This window comes from Eptatretus burgeri, chromosome 4 (genome assembly GCF_056783735.1).
Source record: "Eptatretus burgeri isolate ZD-2024b chromosome 4, Ebu_testis_v1, whole genome shotgun sequence".
Taxonomy (NCBI): Eukaryota; Metazoa; Chordata; class Myxini; order Myxiniformes; family Myxinidae; genus Eptatretus; species Eptatretus burgeri.
Window position 1 is genome coordinate 43235579 of NC_140964.1, and position 25070 is coordinate 43260648.

At 45.7% G+C, this 25070-nt stretch overlaps 1 protein-coding gene across 7 annotated transcripts in view; it reads right to left on the reverse strand.

Moving 5' to 3' along the window:
- LOC147027913 (uncharacterized) overlaps window positions 1-25070 on the reverse strand; it is a 75720-nt gene that overhangs the window by 46129 nt on the left and 4521 nt on the right. For all 7 annotated transcript variants that reach the window (XM_085877721.1, XM_085877724.1, XM_085877722.1 and 4 more), the window contains exon 3: window positions 3792-3891. In XM_085877721.1, the coding sequence (XP_085733847.1) occupies window positions 3792-3831 (40 nt within the window). In that variant the 5' untranslated portion in view covers window positions 3832-3891. The remainder of the gene's footprint in view (window positions 1-3791; window positions 3892-25070) is intronic.

Here is a 25070-nt window from a genome sequence, read left to right on the forward strand (position 1 = left end):
GGACCAAATGTGTTGAGTGCAGCGTAAGTACATTCCAATGAGGTGTAAAACTAGAAGGAGAAAGAGACCATGGTGGTTGAGTAATGAGATAAGGAACGCTATTAAGAAGAAGCAAAAGGCATTGATTTGGTATAAAATATCAGGACTGGAGTTAGATTTATATCACGATCGAAGTAAACAGAAGCAAGTTAAGAAAATAACTCGGCAAGCTAAAAGAGAGTGTGAGAAGGACATAGCTAAGAATATTAAACATAACAGCAAGGCTTTCTTCAAGTATATATCAGGGGAAAAAAGAACAGGTTAGGACCAGTGTGGGCCCATTGAGGAATGGTGCCAGGAGAGTGGTTAGTGATGAAAGTGAGACGGCAGGCTTATTAAACAGGTATTTTTCTTCAACTTTAACACAAGAACAGTCAGGAGAATTGCCAATAGCTGAGAGTATCTATCAAGGAGGTGAGGAAGGGCTTTTACAGAAGATCCAGGTTGGAGTGGAGGAAGTAAAGGAACAGCTCGGTAATCTAAGAGTAGATAAGGCTCCGGGTCCAGAAAAAAGCACCGGAGAGTATTGAGGGAAGTGGCTGAGCAGGTAAGTGAGATGTTAACGGATGGTTTCAATAGTTCCCTGGAGTCAGGATAGGTACCGGAGGATTGGGGAGTAGCAAATGTAACACCATTATTTAAGAAAGGATCCAGAGAAGAATTGGGAAACTATAGACCTGTTTGTTTGACTTCAGTTGTGGGGAAGGTGTTGGAGACATTAATTAAAGACCGGATGAGGAACCATTTCAACAAATACAAACTAATTAAAGGTAGTGAGCATGGGTTTACCAAAGGTAGTTCCTGTTTAACAAATCTTTTAGAGTTCTATGAAGCAGTGTCTAATTGGGTGGATGAGGGAATGGCAGTGGACATAGTCTATCTAGATTTTAAGAACACATTTGATAAGGTTCCACATCAGAGATTGTTAACCAAAGTGAGGGCTTGTGGAGTGGCTGGTCAGGTCGCTAATTGGATTGCAAACAGAGTTCGTGGTAGGAATCAGAGTGGCTGTGAGTGGGAGGATGTCTTGCTGGGAGGATGTAAGTAGCGGGGTGCCTCAGGGATCAGTTCTCGGACCATCACGATTCATTATTTACATCAACGATTGGACAATGGAATAAAGAGTAAGCTTTCCAAATTTGCAGATGACACAAAGCTTGGAGGTAAGGTGGATAGCAGAGGGGGGTGATCAGATTCAGGAAAGTATTGATATTTGCATAGATTGGCAAAAGATTGGCAGATGTAATTTGTCCTGAGCAAGTGTAAGGTGTTGGGGATGGGAAAGTACAATGAAAATAGAGATTACATGATGCAACGGGTAATTTTGGAGTGTGCCACACAGGAGAAGGATCTGGGGTGGTAATAGATACGGGAGGTAAGCAGACAGCACAGTGCCAGACAGCTATAGGGAAAGCAAATAGGGTTTTAGGATGTATTTGGAGAGGGATCATTTATAAATCATAAGGTGGTTTTAACATTGTGCAGGAATTTAGTGAGGCCACATTTAAAATATTGTGTGCAGTTCTGGTCACCACAGTTCTGGAAGGACATAGATGCCACAGAGAGGGTTCAGCGCAGGGCTACTAGATTGATTTCGGGCCTAGCTTGACTCAGCTATGAGGAGCGACTGAAGGAGACAGAGTTTTATACACGAGAAAGGAGGCGGTTGAGGAGATGTGATGGAGATGTTTACGATAATGAAAGGTATCAATAAAACAAGTGCAGATGAATTAAATTATTCAACAGAGTAGACAGTGATATAACCAGGGGCCATAGCCTGAGAGTTAAGAAGAGGAGAGTTAAGACAGTAGCAAGGCAGGGGACTTTTACTCAGAGTAGTTAATGCATGGAATTGTCTCCCTGGAAAGGTAGTGGCAGCAGAAAAAGTAGATAAGTTTAAATTAGAATTAGATAGATACCTTGAAGTTATGGAGATGGAGGGGTATAGGGATGTTGATAGGAATTTGGGGTAGTTTGAGCATTGATGGGTGATTGTGTGCATGTGTATGGAGTGCTGTTGGTGGGGTCTTGTCAAGGGGGGTTGTGTGGTTGATGTGTGTTTTTAACCAAGTCCATGCCCCCTCCCCTGAGGGGAAGAAAGTAAAATAAAATAAAATAAATAAGTAAATAAAAAAACTACAAAAAACAAGCAAACAAATAAAACAAAGAAACAAAGCAAAAAAAAAATTTCATTAATTAGACTTTTTTTCATTTTCTTCCTTGGATCTTGTGTAGATGGATTAGTGTGGTGCTCGCTCAGGCATGGTGGGCTGAATGGCCTCCACCTGTGTTGGATTTCCTCGTTTCTTGAGGGAAGGTAAATAATCATCTCCCGAACAAGACTCGGTAGCAGCAATCATACTTCGTACAGGGTGTCCATAAAGTCCTTGTGCAACTTTAAACTTTTATAACTTTTGATGTGGAGATGATAGAAACAAATGGTAAATCGCATATTAAAAGCATAATCCATAAAGTTTTGTTCATGATTATAATGGTGTTGTTATTGCTGTTGTTAAATCCACAATTCCCCTCAGTTTCTTGACGAGTTTATATTTTCTGATGCTACTGTGTGCATCAGTGGTGATGTCAACCACCACAATTATTGCACTTGGAGGACGGAAAAAACTCAGAAAGTTTGGCAACATTAAAAAGACTCACAAAAAAATCAATATCTAGTGTTCTTTCAGGAGTCATGCATCATTTGTCCTTTCTTTTGTGGTAGAAGCAACAGTCAATGGTGAATGTTACTTCACAATGTCACAGAAATTCTTTGCCTCTGTATGACAGTGATTAATCTTTCACATATCACATTGTACCAGCAATACTCGGCTCCCTGCCACGATGCTGCAAATGTGAGACAGTTCTTTATTGACGTCTTCCCAGACAAGTGAATCGGTAGCCGTGGACCAAATGCTTGGCTACCTCGTTTGCCTGACCTGCCCCCATTGAACATTTTATGGAGCTATATAAAACTGTTGTTTACTCAGTAAAACCATGTTCTTTGGATGAATATAGTGCTACGATCACAAATGCAATACATTAAATTATTCAGCAGCAAAGAGAGAATGTAATCAACAGGTCAGAAAATCGGATTGAATGATTCATTGAAAATTGGTGGTTGTCCTCAGGGTGTGCATGGTTCTACTAAGATGGGATGGCCACCCCCAACTTAAAGTTGCTGTCGTGTGCCTCTCCCTTATGGAATGGGTGTTTCCAGTGAAGGAAAACATTGGGGCACCGAGGTAAGTTTCACAACAATTATGATGTTGGACTACCAACCATGATTATTGCACAGGATTGAGCTGAATCTTTTTTTAAGAAATAAAAAGAAAAAACAAAAAAAAACATTGGAAGGCAAACATTGGATAGAAAAAGTTACATCACATACCAGAGTTCAGGTTCACTGTGTCATCATTAGGCTGGAGGCTATTGTCATCATCTATCCTGATCCAATACACTATTTGTGCTGGGCAACTGAGCATTTCTAACACCACAATGAATGGATGAAGATTTCAACAAATTCTGATTCTGGGCACCAAAAGAAAGACTTTGATGTACGTGCTCAAACATTGAACAGAAAATGTGTGCCAAAGAGGAGCCTGCAGGTTGGATAACTCCTGGCTTCAAACAAGACTCCACAAAATCAGTGGAACTCTGCGTACATTACAAAAGAGAACTTTTGTTTACCTCGGGAGAGGAGTTCAGCTCAGCTGTCAATGAAAGTGACTGGGTGCAGCCTCGAAGCAACTTACTTCTCTCAAGAGCCAGCTCCATGATTTTGGTTTGGGCCATTTCTGGTCTCAGGTGTTGTGACTGCAGCCACTGTGACAAAGTCTTTGTTTAAGTCATGACCTGTTGGAGAGACAGAACACCACTCACAAAAAGGAAGCCTACACATCTCTTCCTTCCCAATGTTTTTCAACATCACAAGCATTACCACCTTGGTCTAAAATCTAAATGTACTGTTACGGCTGTGGAAATTCGCATTACACCATAAAGTACCCTCAGGTGAGATATCTTCAGAGGTACATGTGTAGTTAGCCCAAACCCGTTGTATAGAGGGAATTTATGTGATCCATCCGGGCTGCTACGCTTTGAGTTAGGCGTTTTTCTTTTTCTATCTTTTATTTCAAACACACAACATTTCAACAACCACGCCATCCCCATCACAGCGCCAACCACACTGCAACCACGCCACCTCCACCATCTACGCTACTACATCTTCGCCACTACGTCCGCTTCCGAACGGCAAACAAGGGCGCCAAGGAAGGAGCTGCGAGGACGCGCGGGTTTTCCCGCCTGTTTTTCCCGCCATTTTTCCCCGCGCTTGGTGTGAAGGAAGAGGGGAGGGCAGCTCGCTGCCGATTGGTGGATGACCAGCGTGAGGAGGTCGGGGAGAGGGAACGCCCCTCTTCGAGAATCCTCTCGAAGGAGGGTGGAGCCGAAAACAGGGGCGGAGTGAAGGGCGGAGTGAAGGGCGGAGTCCCGGGCTATTAAAGTCGGACACGGGCGGAGCGCTTTTGGTGCTCTTGCTAACTTCGTCTTCTCCTCTCTCTCTTCCGGCTTGCTCTTCCTCTTCGTGGTGGCGGCTGGCCTGGTCTTTGTGGTGCAGTCCCGAGACGGACCCCGCTGGCGGGACGGAGCGTCTGCCATTCCCCACACCACGACCTCGAGCAACAACGTTTCCCCCCCCCCCCCCTCTTCTATCCGCACTGAGATAGCGCCGGAAACCCCGTCCGTGGCGTCGAGCGGCCAACACGTGCCGGCGCGAGGCACGCCGGAGAGGACTCGCCTAGCACGCCAGGGATCGGAGTCGCGGCCAGGCGCGACCACGCCGATGGACGTGGGAGAGGGACTCGACGGCCCAAAGGGAAGTCACCATTTTCTTTTCGGGGTTTTTGTATGGATCTTGTGGCGCCGTGTCTCGTAAAGTAGAACTGTTTAAGTGTTGCCGTGTGTACGCAGAGATGCCAACTTTTGGAAATCAGAATTAGGGAGGATTTTCAACCGACACCAAATAATGTGCGCAAAGCGCACATCTCGAGCGCGGAGTGCTCGACCCTTGCGGCGGGGTCCAGGGCCCGCCTTAGGGCCCTGGAAGCTCTGGGGTTCTAGACGCTCTCTCGTGCCCTCTGAGCCCTATTTTGGAGCATTTAACATGTTAAGAATTCCCACTTTTTGAACAAAAAAAAGGGAAAATTGTGCACTTTTTAATGTTACATGTATGTTAATATTAGTAAGTTAGGGGACAATCAAAGATTAACAAAAAGCACAAAAGAAGCAATATTTTTCTTACCTTACTGGCTGGTACTACTGCTGCTTGCTTTTTCCATGGCAGCTTTGCTGAGTGACAGCTGTGTGGCTCTTTTAGCCCTTCTGATTATGTCTTTGCTGTATTCTCTCTGGTAGCAAGGGGTGCTATGAGCTAGTTTTTCAATTAAGAGAGCTTCCAGGGTTTTGACACTCAAATTGGGACGAAATTCAGTATGATTCTTCCGTACAAGACTGAGTGCCCGCTCACATGATGCGTTCGAATGAGCAATGACCAAGATTCCCTTCATCACTTTGCTCAAATTAGGATACTTCTTGGCACCAGTGCAGGGATCTGTGAGCTGTGAAATCCGATGCCACTGCTCATCCACTCTCACTGTCTCAGTAGCAATTGTAGCTATGGAGGCGTCTGCCTGGTAGTGAGCGAATTCACTCTCAAGACTGTCGATGTCACTATCACCGCCACTAAACAGACAGGGGAATTTCTTGATGAAAAACTCCACACAGTCAAACCCCACTTCTTGGTGTAGCTTAACATCCAGCACCTGAGCATGCTTGGCTAATTCATCATCTAGCGGCCAGGTTTTGAAGATATAATTGCAGGCTTTCACATAATATGAGCGAACTGCACTGAAGAAACCTTGGATGTCTGACTCACTCAGAGTGAAGGTGGATTTCTTGAGACTCCTTTGTTCCCTTATATACAGTTTGGCATCGTTCCCAATCATGAGGTCCTCATCATTCTTCTGATGATTTCTGTCAGAGAAGGCTACATTTACCAGAGCAACCGATGACACCGATGGTTTCAAAAACCGTATGAAGATATCTTTCAGAAGATCATTCAATTCTCCGTGCAGGAGATGAATACAGGGTTCGTCTCTTTGGAGCAGAAGATTCCCCTTCTCAAAAAGCTTGTTAGCATATCGAAGGAAGAAACAATAGAGTTTTGTTTGTGGAGACAAGAACATCCTGTTGACACGTTTTTCTCTAGATTCCTGCACAGTGTTTGAGGAAGATGCGCTTTTAGTTGTAGAACTCGTAGTACACTTAGCCGCAGGGCGATCACACTTGCGTTTACTGCCAGCAGAAGAGGTCAGACTCGTAGTACCAGATCCAATTTTACGTTTGAGGAGAGAGCTTGAGGTAGGTGCAGCCAAGGAAGAAGACCTCTGATTCGAAGGTTTTGCTGAGCTTCTATCAAGTGATTTGGCAAAAGCAGAACTTAATTTGGGTCCTTCTTTGCCTGTAGATGGGACTATCACAGTCTTTCTCGACTCTGAAGGGATCTGCTTTGTAGATGAACGTGATGAAGGGCCGGTGATGCTACCTGCTCTCAGCATTGGTTTTGGTGCTGTCCCTGCTGTCTTCTTCGCAGCAGATACTGCAGTGGTAGTGGTGAATGCTGCTCCACTAGTGCTTGATCCTGCAGTGCCAGTACTGGCAGTAGATACAGTGCCGTCCTTCTTGCTCGTTGTTAGAGTCTTGGCTACAGTTGGTTGCATTTTTCTTCGTACTTCTTCTTTGAAGAAGAGGCGAAGTGGCTCCCACTGTTCAATCAGCCTGTCTAGGCACTGACCAAGGGACAGCCACCTTGTTGCGACATGCTTCAGAATCTTGTGTGTCGGGGCATCACAGAGTTCTTGCAGTGCTTTCACTCCTTTGACGCGTTTACTACTTTTGTCCAAGTAGTAGTAAATATCGATGAGAAAGTCATCTAATTCAATGGGTAAGGCCTGAGCCGCCTTCTTGGCCGTATTGTGCATCATATGGCAAGGGCATCCCATGATGTAGCACTCTGGATTTTGTTTGTGGATATAAGCAGCGACTCCTTTGTGCTTGCCCACCATGACAGAGGCATTATCAGCACAAAAGGAAACACAATTTCCCCACGGAATTTTCCTGTCACTGAACTCATGATCAAGCAGTTTGGAAATGTTTTCTCCAATGGAATCTTGTTTGCATGCAGGCAAACTTAGCAAACCTTGCTTCACAATCCCAGCACTGTTGTCATAGTACGAAATCAGGACAGGATATAGCTGGGCCTCACCACTGTCATTGCTACCGTCTGTAGCTAGGCTAAATGGAGCTAGTCTAGCAATATCGGCAATAGATGAAGCAGTAACATTTGACAACTCACCAATTACACTGGTCAACAACAAATTTGTTGTCTGCATTTTTAAGCTGATTTAGGACGAATCTGATGCGCTGAATCCAAAACTCACATTAGTTTTGTTCAATCAGGTCAAGTTTTTGAGATATGGCCACATGTCGTTTTTTACATTTTTGTTCACATGTACGCATGTGTGGAGCATTTTAGAAGAAGTTGGTGGGGGTAAAATGTCATGTCAATTAATTGTTTTGATTGGAAATAATATGACAAGAAGTATTCAGGTACGATAGTTCTGGGTGATTATGTCGAAAAGGGATCAGTTTGAAGTCATAAAACCTCAAAATCTTCCAAAAATTGGTGAGGCAAAGCATAAAGTTCGTGGATCAAAACTAAAGTTAATGGGGCAGATTTTGTAATAATGTGATACAAAAAAGTTGTATTTCTTGAAATAACGAACTCTGAAGAATGTACAATACCTACATGCGCCAATTTATGACATGCGCTTCTGCTCAAGCTTGGAGTGCCACAGTACGAACCCAAAGATTGGAGACTGTTCATTGACAGCAGCAAGCGATCACTGAAATGTGTTCTGCTACACAACGGCAACCAGTTTCCCTCTGTACCCATCGCTCACTCGACTACACTGAAGGAGAAGTATGAAGCGGTGAAGTACGTGCTGGAGAAAATTGGTTATGATCAGCATAAGTGGTTTATTTGTGTTGACCTGAAGATGGTGAACTTTTTGTTGGGACAACAGTCTGGCTTCACCAAGTACCCATGTTTTCTGTGCATGTGGGATAGTAGGGACCGTGCTCAGCATTACACGAAGAAGGACTGGCCTGTGCGGGAGGAATTGGTGCCATGCAAAGAAAGAAACGTCATCAACGACCCTCTGGTGGACAGAGACAGAATACTCTTCCCACCGCTGCACATCAAGCTCGGCTTAATCAAGCAGTTCACCAAGGCTCTGGACAAAGATGGTGACTGCTTCACTTACTTGTGCCAGGCTTTTCCAGGATTGACCATGGAGAAGTTGAAAGCTGGCATCTTTGATGGTTCTCAGATCCGTCAGCTCATCAGAGATCCAGAGTTCAAAAACTCAATGAACGAAGTGGAACTGGAAGCGTGGAAGACATTTGTTTTGGTAGTGAAGAACTTTCTTGGTAACAATAAGGCCAGAAACTACGCAGAACTTGTCAACAACATGCTGACTGCTTTCAGAAACCTGGGCTGCAACATGAGCATCAAGATGCACTACCTATTTTCACATATGAACCGGTTTCCTGAGAACCTGGGTTCAATGAGTGACGAGCAGGGGGAGAGATTCCATCAGGACATGAAGGAGATGGAGACCAGGTATCAGGGTCGCTGGGACGCAGTCATGATGGCTGACTACTGTTGGAATCTGAAGAGAGACCTCCCTGCCGCTGAACATTCCAGGAGTTCGAAGAAACGGAAGTTCAAGCCCTGAAGTTTGAACAGTGGTGACGCAACATGCAATTTACTTGTACTTACCTTTATCAATGCCCACCATTCAGATGACAGTAATCGATGTTTCTATCATGTAATCAATAAATGTTGTTGGCAAAACATTTTTTTTTCTTAAAAACATGTTTAGGATGATATGTGTTGACAAAAATCAGCTGATAATGCCACAAAAATGTAATTGATTTTGTCACAAGATCTGATTTTTTCAAATCAACTTAGCACAAAAACCTGACCTGATGGAGAGAAACGGATGCCATTTCCTGATTCAGCAGTGCCCGAATACCCTAATTCACTTGTAGAAATCTAGACAACATTCAGAAAGTAAAAAATTGTTGACCAGTGTTCTTTTTTTCTTCTTTGTTCTTGTTCTTTTTTTTTTTTTCTTTTTTTTTTTTCTTGCTTTTTGTTCTTGTTTTTTTTTTTTTTATTTTTTTATTTTTTTTGTTCTTGCACATCTTGCACATCTTGCAAGTTTTTGTTCTTGCACATCCATACTTTGAAGCAACTTTTGAATCTGGAAACATCTTTTGAAATAGAGGTCCAGCATGATCTGAGACTGATATGGGCAAGTTATGTTCCACAATAAATCCACTAAAGAGAAGTTCCGCTCGGGTAACATCCTCTTCCTCGCTTGTCCCTTGTTTGGTGAAATAATTCAGAAGTGTACCGGTACTCGTGCTCGAAGATCTCTCCTTTGCAATGTCTGTGTGCCGTTTGCTTCCAACGTGCTTCCGAATATCATCGCGACCTCCGTGCTCAACTGAAATATCAACGCTGCATACTGTACAATACGCATGATGAATTCCTCTTTCAGTCTTTCAAATACACGGGTATTGGAGAATGTATTCGGTCTTGTACTTCTGAGACCATTTCTTGGTCTTCGTAAGCTTCTTTTCTGCCATTTCGTAATCAACATCGAGGGCTTGAAGCATCGGTAACTTCGAAGTCGATGTTCCACAGCTGCAGCGCGACTCGTAGAACTCTAGCGGCTGTTAAATTAAACACCGCACGGTGGTCCCGACCGCCCGGCTGGTACGGGGCCCAGCTGCATACAGTGAGCGTATCGCATGCATATACACTGTGCATACATACCGCATGCACTGTATTGCACACATACCGCATGCATATACACTGTGCATACATACCGCATGCACTGTATTGCACACATACCGCATGCACTGTATTGCACACATACCGCATGCACTGTATTGCACACATACCGCATGCACTGTATTGCACACATACCGCATGCACTGTATTGCACACATACCGCATGCACTGTATTGCACACATACCGCATGCACTGTATTGCACACATACCGCATGCACTGTATTGCACACATACCGCATGCACTGTATTGCACACAAACCGCATGCACTAAATCTCAGTGCATGATCGCATAAGCGAGATCCAGACCCAATGTTTCGCTGCTCCTCATTTGAATTTGCAATTTTTTACGTACAATTTGGAAGCAGCGAACGTTATGGAGTTACCACATGCTATACGTAGCAGACGATGCTTTTCATTCAATTCTCATACTAGTACATTCTGATTAGTGAACAGTGCAAAAATATCAAAATTTCGGGAGGATAAGGATAGTGATCGTAAGGGCGGGAGTTTGGGTGAATTTTCGGAAGCCTCCCGATGAAATCGGGAGGGTTGGCATTGCTGTGTACGCGTATTCGGTTGTGGCGCTGCATTGTTACTTTTGTTTTGATTGCTTTTTGTGCATTTTGATTCTGTATGGCTGTATATACGTGCTTTCCGTGTGCCGGGAAATAAAATGCTTGCTTGTTGAACTGTGCCCGTTTCGCTTCGTCTTTTCTTTATTGACCCTCCATCTTGGTTCACGTAAAGGGTTCGTAGTGGGTGCAACATCCCGGTAATTAATCTGAACCGTCCAGGTCGACGATAACACCACTCGGTTATCCCAATAGTACGGAACGGGCTGCCCAAGCGGCTTGTGTCCGGAGTCGACCTGCGGCGAGGTACGATCGCCCGGTTTACCATCCACGTGGGTACTTAGGTAGGTCGAATTTGGCGAACAACCCTATCCTACGCGGGTGGCCGATTGGCACGATTGTGGTGAGGTTGAAAGGCTCACCCATGACTAGCTCCCGGCGTTGGTCCGAGAGGGACACGACAGAATTGTCCGTCCGGTGGGCGACGTGCCACGATTCGAGTTACGTGGCCGTCCACACGCCGGCGGGCGCGAATTCGCAACAGTACATTGGGACATTCTTTGAATGGGCATTGGGGAGTTCTCTGACCACCCGCACACTGCCTTAGATTCTCTTCCCTTCAGGGTGCCTTCCCTTTCCCTTATGCTGCATTCCTTTGCCCTTACGCTGGCTTTCCTCTCCCTCACTCTGCCCTCATCCTCATCCTGCCTTCCCTTGCCCTCATCCTCACCCTGCCTTCCCTTGCTCTCACGCTGCCTTCTCTTGCCCCCACCATGCCTTCCCTTGCCCTCACTCTGCCTTCCCTTCCCATCACACTGCCTTCCCTTCTCCTCATGCTGCCTTTCCCTTCCCATCACGCTGCCTTCCCTTCACCTCATGCTGCCTTCCCTTGCCCTCACGCTGCCTTCCCTTGCTCTCACTTCACCTCAAGCTGCCTTCCTTTCCCATCATGCTGCCTTCCCTTCAACTCCCCTCATGCTTACCCCCTCCCCTCTACTCCCATTCTCATTTTGGACATCTCCCAGCAGTCTCCATGTTGTTTTGATAAACGCCATTTCGTTCAATCCTGTACTACACGCGCCACCATCCCCCCCTTCCTCCACAAGTCCCACTACCTAACGCAAATAGAGAACACCTCCCCTCATACTTACCTCCTCCCAAACCTACTCCGCCTCCTCCTCTCTCCCCATTCTCTTTGTTCCACCCCCCCCCCCAGAGTGTATAGCACCATTTGGTGCGGCATCGCTCTCCCCATCTCCCCTTCCTCACCCCTCCTAGCTCTTCCACCCCTCCTAGCTCCCCTCTCTCTCCCTCCCTCCTCTATCCCTCCCCTCCCAATTCACATTCCCGCCAGCGAAGTGACGAGTTGTATTTGCTAGTAAGGTATAAAATAGACTTTATAAAGTATTTTTGCATTAGCCGAGATTTAACGAATTTAAATATATTAAAACTTTAGAAACAAAGTCAATGCATTAACACGTAAAGTAAAACTGAAATATCATGAAAAAATGATTTCAAGATAAATCAAATATAAATACAACCTCGTCTATAATAAATACTCTGACAAATAAGAAAAGGAAAGATGACGAACATTAGAATGAATTATAATGGGGTCATGACAAATAATACACAAGAAAGAGTGGATGAATTTAATGAATTATTTATTGGAATAGGTCCATTGTTAAAAAAGATTTCCACCAAGCAAAGTTGATTTTGATTATGATCATCATGCTCCAAACCCAAATTCGTTGTACTGATACCCCGCAACAGAGAAAGAAATTTGTGATGTTAATTCTTTTAAAAGGAGAAGGGCACTCTTTGACGTTGCCATATTTCCAGATATGCCTCCGTCCAAATTATTACATCATTAACTAGAGGGGGAGCACTCGGTAGAGAGCAAAACCTCCGCCGCCAATACTGCTAGGTCACTCAAGTGAACCTGATATCCTATTCATTCAATTTGACTTCAACAGTGCTCAGAGTTATAGTTTGCAACTTTCCCTTTTACTTTTAACTTTTACATACTCAATTAATTCGTCATAACTAGATTCCTTGAGACAGAAATTGATTTTATGTGGGTATATCCACCTGAAGTTCCAAAATCAGCCACAATTATAATTTTGGCATGTTTTTTGTTGGAAATCACTTATAATATGTAGAAATGCAAAAATATATATATATATATCGAAATTTTGTTGAAAAAAAGTTGCAAATTTTTTTTTTTCTCTAACAATTTTTTTTTGGGGGGAGGGGGTGGGGGGGTTGGAAATCACTTAAAACATGTAGAAATGCAAAAAAAAAAAAAATTCAAATATTTTTTCAAAATGGCCGCCATAGCGGCCATATTGGATTTTGGACCAAGTCCAAAATCTAATGGCATGATCCTTGGACCATACCTAATCCCCCCCACCAAGTTTTGTCAATCAGTCGCGGAGTTTTTCCATAATACTGTTCACAAACAAACAAACAAACGGGTGAAAACAGTAACCTCCGATCTTCGATGGCGGAGGTTAAACATACATGCACCAACTACGATTTCAATCCCTGAACCCAGATTCAAAATACTAAATAATTCTGGCTGCCAGACTATTCGTCCGATCAAGTTGAAATTTAAAATACATATTCCCCATGACTACGAGATCCATCGCTATTGTCAGGTCAGGCCAGATAAGATCTGTGACTTGCAACAAGTACCCTGTAAACCTGTACTAACATGTTTCATGGTCGGGTTGTTAGTGACTAAGGCCTAAGTCACATTTGCTCTACGGCTCGGATACGGCGGCCGTACCCCCCCTGAATTGACAGAAACGTGCGGCGGCCGCAGAGTTTCTGAGGTGGCCTCAGGGTGGCCCTACGCCGTATGGCTATATTTTACAGGCCGTAGGGGTCGCCGTGGAATTATAGCACGGAGTTATAACTTTTTTCATTTCTACATTGGCCGTAGCAATTCGACAAGCCGAAAAAAAAGAACTGGTAAAAAAAGAAGAAGAAAAAAAAAAGAGCCCGCTCGTTACCATCCGTCTGGCCACACGTTCGCCTAAGGGCCCCCCTGCGGTCACCTTGCGTCTGCCTTGAAAATAATATGGCCGCTGCAGGGACACCCTAAGGTCACCGTGCGACATCAAATCAAAGACCGTACGGCACCCCCACGTTTTCGGTCTCCACAATTTATAAATATGCCGTGCGGCTCCCCGAAAAAAACAAACAACATACTGTATGTGACTGCTACATTGTGTGACCGTGGAAATACTGCGGCCGCCCTATAATTGCTAGTGGCCATAGATTTTGTAGACCCTACGGCCGCCGTGCCAAATGTGATTTAGGCATAAACCAACTCCCCCACCAGATTTTCTGGTGAGGAGGGTGTTTGGATATGGACACCCAGCAGGATTAAAAACAAAACCTGTCAAAGGGCAGAGGAGCTCCTTGTGAGCCAAAGGCCATCCATAATTGAGTGCCCAACTGTGTCTGAGGACGTCCTCCTGCAGTTGGGTCATTTTTTTTAGTATGGTGGCAAGATTTTGACTCCAGCCACCGTAGAACCCTTCACTCCACAAGACATAAGAAAAACCCAAAGAAAATTGAAAACTCACTCCGTGGGAGTACCTCCTGTGCAGCTGCCCTTCACAGGGCAGCTCACCTGATGACGGGAATGGGGCAAAGCCTTCGGGATCCCCAATCTTTGATGACAGGGGGAAAACCACGAGGTAACCATCCTGGGTTAGATTGCGGTAGTGCGAGTCGGTGTGGTGCTGAGGTGTCATCCACCAGATGGCAGTCTCCTTGGGTTAACTTGAGGTGGTCCCTTTGGGTGGGTGCCTGGAATGTCCTATCCCTAAGAGAGGATGATCACCTGTCTCTGTTAGCATCTGAGCTCAAGCATTTGGACATTGTTATTGCAGCACTCTCTGAGGTTCGGAGACCGAATTGCGGCGAGATCATGACAGGTGATTACATGTACTATTGGTCTGGCTGCTCTGATGATTATCATGCTCAAGGAGTTGCTGTTGCTGTGTCCAATAAGCTGACTCCAAACATAATTGAGGTAACAGGTTAACGAGCGTATTATGAAACGAAGGATTCGTCACTCTTTGGGTGTCGCTTCCCTGGTCTGTGGTTGCCACGCTCAGTCTGTGGTTGATCAGTGCCTCATGCGATATACTCTCCTCGTCTTGGGGAATTTCAATGCATCGGCTGGAGCTGATAGGGATGGTTATGAGACATGTGTTGGTCCCCATGGGTCTGGAACTGTGAACCAGAATAGCACTAATTTCTTTGATTTTGCAATAAGTCATGGACTTAGGGTGGCTGGCTCACAGTTTCAGTGCCCTCAGGCTCATCGGTGGACTTGGTATTCCAATTGTGGTGGTGGGGCAAAGGAGGTTGACCATGTGCTCGTTGATATTCACTGGAGGATGATCCAGAACTGCAGGGTCTTCGAGAGTGATCAGTTCCTCATTATCAACCACAGGCTTGTGGTTGCAACTCTGAAGTTGCAACTTAAATCCAGGAGAATGGTACCTTCTCAGCCTAGGCTGGATGCTGGTAAACTCAAGGATGAGTGGGTGGCTAAGGAGTTTGAGAACAGGCTGAATGAGGATTTTGGGGGGGGGGGGTCTCGGTGCTTTGAGGAATCCTGAAGAGTTATGGAGTGCCTTCAAGACCACCATCCTTGATGTTGCCGGTAAATGTCCTAGAACTCACCATCAGGCGAGGAAGAATTTTGTCTCAAGTGACACTGGATACCATTAACTAGTCGCAGGGCCAGGCTAAATGGCGGAGCTGAGCTGGTCAGGGAGTTGAGGCGTAAAACTGTACGTGCAATGATGGTGGACAAAGAGGCCGATGTTCAAGGAATCTGTGAGGGAGTAGAGCATCACCTGTGGGCAAGTGATTCTCATCCTGCTTACAGGGGAATTCGCACATTACGTTCCTCCAAGCCCGTCTCTCGGTGTACTGCAGTTATCGTTGAGAGTGGTGGGCTCTTGACAGAGAAGTCCAAAGTGCAGGCCCACAGGCAGGGTCATCCTGTTCCAGAGCGTTTATTTGAGCAAGATGGACTGGCATGAAGCACGCATAATTCAGATGATCGTGTGCAAAGAAATACTTGATGACGTTCTCTAGTGCAGCCAAATAACCTTCCCAGTCACCCGAGCGACATGCACCGATAAGATGCAGAAGGCTCTCTACCTGCGAGGTACTGCATGAGAAACTGTGTGAGCTCTCCTATGTCTTTTTCGTCTTCAAGCGGCTTGCCATTCTCTAAGTATGAGGACTGGAGATTGTTGTAGATCTCAACCATATCTGGACTGCGCTGTTGGGTCGATACTTTTTATCGACCCAACAGCTTCAATCTACGTTTACCGTTCCAAATTCACCATACACCTCCACAATTTTACTTCAACCTTCCTTTTTCCGAATGTTACACAATCCTTATTTAAAATAAATAAATAAATTCACTCTTGACGATACACCTCCCAAAACCATGTGCTTCTCCCGTAACCACGCGATCCGTTTCCACCCTCTGCGTTTACCGATCTAAATTCACCATTCACCTCACAATTTTTTCTACAACCTTCCCATTATCAAATCTGATGAAAGCTCTCTCTCAAAAAAAAAAATAATAATAATAACTAGCCGAAACCCCGTCACAGACGGATTCCATTCCATGAGCCCAATATGACAACCAGTGGCAGCTCTTGTAAGAACCGGATCCCAGTCGATGTACTCCATGGCCTTACCTAATTAGGCCTACAAAACGTCCTTGTACATGACATTTTTGGTGTACACTACTCCTTGTGAAGAAGTCCCCTGATTTGTGCACGTGTCTACTTTGACGTACACCGTGTCAAAACTTCTGGCTCTCGAGAACGCGACGTACAGTTGTCCATGCAAAAAAAACTGGAGATGGTAAGTACAGGTAGTCGTCGACTTACGACCTATGTGACTTACGACTGTTCGACTTTACGACCACGACAAACTTTACGACTTTACGACCAGAATACTCCACGCCTCCGCCCACTCAGACTACTCAGTTTCCACCCCAGCGCCCGCCATTGCTAGCGTGTTAGCGTGCTCTCAAGATGTCTCAAGATACCATCCCCAAGCTGTCCAGCAAGAGGAAATTATCTTTCTCTACTCCTCAAACTGCCAACAAGGATAGAAAGGCTATTGATCTCGCCACGAAAATGCAGGTGATCAAACAGTATGAGTATGAAGGAGGAAAGGAAGTGAATGCGATCGCACGTGATCTTAAGTTATCACACTCGCCTGCGTCGACGATTTTGAAAGATAAAGAAAGGATTCGTGAAGCTGTGAAAGGTTCTGCACCCATGCGATCGACCAGTTATAATGACGCAACGGACCGGGCCCATCCACGAAATGGAGAAATTGCTGCATGTTTGGATGGAAGATCAGATCCAAAAACGGACACCTTTAAACCTTTTTACTGTGCAGACGAAGGCTAGAAGTCTATTTCATTAATGAGCCAAATGAGACAGACGAAATTATTTCGGGAACCGCGCCAGCCCCGCGGGACGCTGCGTGCGTGATCCGTTCCGTGTTTTGCAAACCGCCCAAGTGCGGGCGATTGCATGATGGGAAGTCAGAGTTGAAACGATCGCTCCGTGGGATGCTGCTTGCGAGATCCGTTCCGTGTTTTGCAAACCGCCCAAGCGCAGGCGATTGCATGATGGGAAGCCGGCATTGAAACGATCCGTTTTTTGTATTTTTTTTGTTTTGTATGAACATGAACTCGAAAAGGTTCGGGAAAAAATACTAAAACTGGCAATAGACCTTTCTTTGGAGTGTGAAGTGGAAGATGTCGAGGAGTTGCTTGACCAAGAATCCGGAGAACTTACAAATGAAGAGCTAATCGATTGGAAGAAGAAAGAGTGGCGGAAGAAGAAATGAGAGTAGAAGCGGAAAAAGAAGAGGAGGAGGAGGAGCCAGAAAGGAAATTCACCACAAAGAAATTATCAGAGGTTTATCTTTATTAAATAAAGTTCTTTCACATTTTGAGAAAATGGACCCAAATATTGAACGCTTTGCAAGGATTGAACGGATGGCACACGATGTTTTTCGCCCGTATCATGAAATTTACGAGGAGAAAAAGAAACAAACCATTCAAACAAAGCTCGCCATGTTTACGAAAAAAGCAACTCCGGATGCCTCGAGCGCTGCCCTAGCAGATAACATTGACGATCCACAGCCAAGCATGAGTGACCAATAACATGTTTTGCATTTTTTGTATTTTTGAATGTTTTTGCAAATACAGTACCGTATTAAACCAATTGTACTGTCGTGCAGTGTTTGACTTGAACAAAGAAAATGTTAATAAAATACAGTATGACTATTGTATCATTATACAATATAATATAAAGAACAAATAAATAACCAAATAAATAAATAAGTAAATAAAGGTTGCCCGACTTACGACCAAATCGACTTACAACCGATCGGCCAGAACCAATCATGGTCGTAAGTCGACGACTACCTGTATATTCCCACTCTATGAAATGTTTGTCCTTGCGCCTTGTTAATGGTCATGCAGTATGCAAGCCAGACAGGGAATTGTGTTCTCTTTAGTGTGAAGGGCAATACTTCGTCCGATGGTGCCAGTTTCAGCCGTGGAATCAGAACTCGCTGTCTGTGTTTGTTTCCGCCAATGATAAGGATTTATTGTACAAAAAGTGTTTATTCTGCTTCAGAGTTGAAGGTTGACGATTGCCACTATGTGCGATGCACTCTTACAGGTACGAAGTTTCTTTCAGTCCAGGTCACATACCGAGAAAAACGTGACGGGACCACTAGGAGGAGCACAAAATTAGTCCTTCAGTATTAATATATAGATCAGTATTGATATATAGAAAAATATACCATCAGAGATGGGGAATCCCCCGCCATTGAAAAATAATTGAAATCAGATAAGCGATTTTCCATTTATTACAAAAAACATTTTATTCAAGATGACCGCCCGTCGGCCATCTTGTTTTCAAGATGGCCGCCGCAGTCAGCCATCTTGGATCCGGCCATGCCAAAATCAACCGCCATTGAAAAATAATTGAAATCAGATAAGCGATTTTCCATTTATTACAAAAAACATTTTTTTCAAGATGGCCGCCTGTCGGCCATCTTGTTTTCAAGATTATCGGCCATCTTGGATCCGGCCACGCCCAAAATCAACCGCCATTGAAAAATTATTGAAATCAGATAAGCAGTTTTCCATTTTTACAAAAAAACATTTTTTTTCAAGATGGCCGCACCAGTCAGCCATCTTGGATCCGGCCACTGTGATGAAATAAAGGATGAAGTGACGCGCGATCATGTGTCGCGCAGCTCGCACACGGGACAGATAAAACCGAGATGCCGCGCGGTCGGTGGGATTGTCCCTGGGGCATTGTCATTTACGGCGGTGGTTCACTTGGTGTTTGTTGAATGTTGAGAATTGAGAGTATACCGGACTACGTGCTTATGCTGGCTAATTGCTGATATATTTTGCGGTGATCGACTGCACATGTATTCCTTTTGTGTCTGTAGAGACGGCTTCAATCAAGTGAAATAAAGCCTTATACTCCGAAGGTTTTTCTCTCGCATTCACTTCAATTTATTTCACTTGATCCCTTCGGCTGCCTCAACCGACTATGGACACGATCTACAAGCTGGAGAGGTTCGATGCAGACCCCAACGCTACTGACTCGGAAATGAAGTGGTCCCATTGGTACCGCTCCTTCTCACACTATCTGACCATCATTGAAGAGGGAGCCGACAAACTGGCCACACTTGTAAACCATGTCTCGCCAAGTGTATTCAGGCTATTCTCGGAGTGTGACACCTATGACGCAGCGATCGACGTGCTGCGGGTGCTCTACTTGAAGCACAATAACGAGGTATACACAAGACATCTTCTCAACACATGCAGGCAAGAAGCCGGTGAGACAATCGATCAGTTCCTGCAAGCTCTGAGGCAGTTGGGCAAAGACTGCAATTTCCGGGCTGTAACCGCCGAGGAACATCGAGATGAAGCGACCCGAGAGGCTTTCATCCAGGGGCTCAGGTCAGCCCCCATTCGGCAACGCTTACTGGAAAAAGCACAACCCAATCTTGAAATGGTAGCTGACCAGACCCGAGCTATGGACGCGGCACAGCAGCAATCTGAATCATATGGGACACCGGTGTTGCTAATGAACGCAGCTATGGCGGAAACTCAAAGAACTCCCCGGGATACCTCCGACACTGAGGATGGAGATAAACCCGAGGAATCGGATACCCAGACCTCGTCAAACTCCTCGGCAACTACTTCGGTTGGTAAATGTTTCTTTTGTGGGTATAAAAGACACCTCCGTAACAAATGCCCCGCCAGGGATGCCACATGCATGAACTGTGACAAGAAAGGGCATTATGCCAGGGTATGCAAATCTACTCTAAGAAGAAATAAACCCACTTCTGCGGCTCTCCACTCACAAAAGAAAGTAACAGCAGCTTCACCGGGGAATCTATCCAAAGTTATCATCAACGTACGAATTAACGGGCATATGGCCGAGGCGCTGATCGATACCGGTATCTCTGAAAGTTTCGTCAACAGCTCACTAGCGAAAGGCAGGAAATGGAAGATCCACCCGACAGACAATACGGTATGCATGGCCTCCACATCACTACAGTCCAGCGTACGAGGGTAGTGCAATGTTGAGCTGGACGTAAAAGGCTACACGTATCGGGATGTAAGGGTACTGGTGCTTCGTGATTTATGCGCAGATGTAATTTTGGGTCATAATGTCCTCAAGCAGCACACGAGCGTCGAAATACCCTTTGGAGGAAACAAACCTCGTCTAATTCTAAATGCTCTGACCACCGCAGAGGTATCGTCCCCCCTGCTGTTTGCTAACTTGTCGCCGGACTGTAAACCGATAGCGATCAAATCGCAACGATATACCACCGCCGATATGAACTTCATCACTTCTGAGACCAAGCGATAACTGGAAGAAGGTATTATAGAACCGAGCGATTTGCCATGGCGCACGCAGGTATTGGTGACCACCAACCAGAACCATAAGAAATGAATGGTTGTCGATTACTCTCAAACGGTCAATCGCTTCACCCACCTCGATGCCTACCCTTTGCCGCGCATAGAAGAGATGGTCGAACGCGTGGCCAACTACAAAATATTCAGCACCATCGATTTGCGAAGCGCCTATCATCAAATTCCCATTCGAGAGGAAGACAAATATTATACCGCGTTCGAGGCAGGTAGACGCCTCTATCAATTTAAGAAGATCCCGTTCGGTATCACTAATGGAGTAGCTTGCTTCCAACGAGTTATGGACGACATCATCTCGGATGAAAACCTCAAAGACACTTTTGTTTACGTGGACAATGTCACGGTGTGCGGTAAGGATCGGGGGGGACATGATACGAATCTGGACAGATTCTTGAGCATTGCTAGAAAATATAATCTCACTCTCAACTACGACAAATGCGTATTCTCGGCAAAGTCAATTGATCTTCTCGGCTACACAATAGCCGACGGCACGATTAAGCCCGATCCTGAACGATTGCGCCCACTCCGTGAGCTACCCCCACCTCATGACCCCCACATGGCGAACAGTTTATGAGTTATCGCACTCACAGCTATAAATGTTGACGCTCGGACGGACGGACGGACAGCCGGACGACCTGGGTGACAACAATATCCCCTTTCCGCCACGCGGCGGGGGATAAAAAAGGTCTCTTGTCATGCTTCATCTTCCTCTTTCACAGGTGTGGTTCTCATTACTGTATCATAATGCACTACTCTTTTTCTATCTCAACAGGCTCTCAATTCAACCTTTCCCTCATACCTTGCCTAAAAAAATCCAATGGTTCATGTTTCTTCTCTCCATTCTCTTAATTCACCTTTATTGCATCCATCAATAAATGTCCTAAATCACATTGCTGACCGAAAAATAAAAACACCAGTTTGCTAAGAGTGTTCGCTTTCCATCAACCATTCTTTTTTTCCAACTACAGTGCCAACTCACCCCTCTCACCCCCATGCCCCCCTCAAAGCAACCATCACACTCTTCTTCCTCCAAGCTTCCCTCTCACCTTTTTCAAAAACTCACCCTCACCTTTCTCCCTCAACCCTCCCCTCTCACTCACCCTTCTAAAAGTCCCCCCCCACATCCACAAAGCTGCTTCCTTCCCCTAGCCTCTCACCTCCATCTCATCGTTCCACATCCTCAAATCCTCAACTTCCTTCTACCCCTCTCTTGCCCCCCGCCTATCCCCCAGCACAATAGTGCCTTTAATCCTCCTCATCCGGCCCCCTCCCCAAGCTATTCTTCATTCCCCCACACTCCTTCAACAACTCTCCTTACCTCTCCCCCTCCTCTTACCCTCCCACTCCCCTCCCATCCCCTGCACCCAAAGCCTCCTCCCTCCCTCTTCTTTAACAGTGTGGACCTCAAATATCCAGGGCCTTCGCTCAAACCTTACAGATCCTTCCATACAGGTTACCACTGACAAACCAGACATAATCTGCCAAACAGAAACTTTCCTCCCCAAGATGTGTCTGACTCCCAAGTATCTCTCCCTGGTTACTCCCTCCTCCGGTATGACAGACCTGAGCCTCGTCCTCGTGGAGGAGTTGCTCTCTTCATGAAAGACTCTATTCCTCACTCTCCATGCACTGCCCTCACTTCCCCACACCCCCAGGAATACCTCAGGCTACGGCTTCCACTCCCACCTCATGTTTATATGTGTACTGTACCGTCCACCAAACAGTGATGACTCCATTTACACCTCACTATCCGAACACATGGACCAACTTCTATCTTCTCATCCAAACTCTCTCTTCCTCATATGTGGTGACTTCAATTGTCATCATGCCAGTTGGCTAAGTGTGGGTACCTCTCTCACCTGTCATGGCACTTCAGCAAAAGCTGAGACTCATTGGGACTGACTCAATTGGTCAATATCCCGACCCGGATCTCAACCAATGGTACTCTATCTCTTATGGATCTGATTTTGACAAATTTCCCTGGAAATATCTGCTGTTCTTCCTCTGCTCCAATCGGTTCTTCTGACCACGTGCTTATCAAAGTGGACATCTCTCTGGCTGTTATCAGAGAACCACGTCAGCGCCGTCGAGTCTGGCACTTCACTCAGGCTGGCTGGCAAGGTCTCCAAGCAGCCATCAAACTTCTAGACTGGTCTCCCATCGCTACTTTCTCCAACATCAACTCATCTTGGGAATTCTTTCAAAGAAACTTGCTCACCCTCATGCACAGATTTATCCCTCTCGTCTTCAGTTGTCCTTCCCTTCCTCCCGCCCATGGTTCACTGAAGCTTGTGGCGAGGCAGTTGTCCTGAAACAACTTGCCTTTGCCTCATGGAAAGCAAACCCAAATGAAGGTAATCTCAGTTTCTTCCATAAAGCTCGGAACAAGTGTGTATCTACCCTCAGGAGAGCCAGAAAACAACATCTTTCTCAGCTCAAGTCTGAACTCTCAAACCTCTCTCCCTCCTCCAAATCCTGGTGGCATTTAATCAAATCTGTTTCTGGTGTATGTTCCCCCTCCATCCCCTCCCATTACCTCAAATGGCCGCACTGCTGATACCGCACGTGAAAAGGCTGAATGCCTAAACTCGGTGTTTGCATGGAAATCTTGTGTCCGAAACTCATCGCTTTCTGTACAAACCTTAACCAGTCGCATCCAGCTGTCCCTGGACTCTGTGTCCTTTTCCTCTGACAAATTGGAGAGTTTGCTGTCAAACCTCAACTCAGATTCTGCAACCGGTCCAGACGGCATCAGCCCACATGTCCTAAAAACCTGCTCCTCTGCTCTTGCTCACCTTCTCTCTGTCCTATTCACCCTCTCATTTGATCAAGGTCACCGACCATCCACTTGGAAATCAGCAAACATTACTGCCATGCACAAAAAAGGTGCAAAAACAGATCCCTGCAACTACAGACCAATCAGCCTTCTCCCAATCATCAGCAAGGTTATGGAATCCATAATCGCTTCTGACATTAATTCCTTCCTCTTCATCAATGGCCTGATTTCCGATCATCAATTTGGATCCAGGTCACTCTACCCTGGATATGCTGCTTCCGCTCTCCCAACAATGGATGGAGGTCCTCAATGCTGGACATGAAATCAGAGCCATATCCCTAGACATATTGCCGCTTTTGTCACGGTCTGGCACCCTGCCCTGCTCACCAAACTCTCTTTCTATGGTATCCAAGGCCATCTCGAATCATGGCTCACAGACTTCCTCTCCTGTCACAGTCAACGTGTGGCCCTAAATTGAGTTCTTTCATCCCATCTTACTGTCCAGGCTGGAGTTCCTCAAGCAGCGTTCTGTGCCCTGTTCTTTTTCTGGTTTTCATCAATGATCTCTCCGAATCTCTGGAAAATCCTCTTTATCTCTTTGCTGATTACTCCACCCTCTGCCACACCATCTGTCATCCCTCAGACTGGCAAGCAGCAGCTTCTTCGCTCTCTGCAGATCTGGGTAAAATCACAAACTGGTCCAACACGTGGAACATGTATTTCAATCCTGACAAATCCCACACTCTCACTATGTCTCTCCGAAAGGACTGTTTGGACCACCCCCCCCCCCAATCCACTTTCTCAACAATCCTCTGGAAGAAGTCCCTTCTTTAAAGCTTCTGGATCTCACTTTTTGTCATGATCTTTCCTGGGAAAGCCACATTTCCAACCTGGCCTCGGAAGCCAGTCGCTGACTGGGAATCCTCTGTCGTACAAAGTCCTTCCTTGGGCTGGTGTTCTCCCCTTTGGGCTGGTGCTCCTGCATCTCACCTTTCTCGGCTTAACGCTGTGGAAACCATGGCATTTCGGATCGTTTGTGTCTCCTGCTATGAGCCTGAGTCTTTGAGCCTCTCACTCTCTCACCACAGGCAGGTCGGTGGTCTTTCTGTCTTCTACCGTCTCCTCTCCAGTCTCGCCCCCACCCCCCCCCCTCACCCTGCTCTGTCTGAGATTTGTTCCCACCATATTTCCACAGGGCGCTCAATGTCCGCCAACAACCCCCTTCTGGTAAAACTACCAAAATCATGAATCACTGCTCACCTTCACTCTTTCATTCCTCTTTTTTCTGACCTTTGGAACAAACTCCCTCACTCTGTTCAATCCCATTCTTCACTCCAGGCCTTCATAACACCTGTTCTCCACCACCTCTTATCGTCCCCCATCCAAATCCTCGATCTTTTCTCCCCCCCCCACCCCCGTTAATCCACCCCAAACCCACCTCCTTCAAATTCCCTGCTTTCCTTCCTGAAAGTCCCTGTGATGTCCATCTTGTATACCCCATGTTCCCCATTCCCCGCCCCATCCCTCTCCCTTCCACAGATCTAATGTTGTTGTTCCCCACTGTTTTGTCCTTCCCACTCCTGCCCCTCTTGTCTCATGCCCCCCTTGATGTGCATTGTGTGTTAGCTCTCATACGAGCCTCAACAAGGTATTCAGCGAAAGTGAAA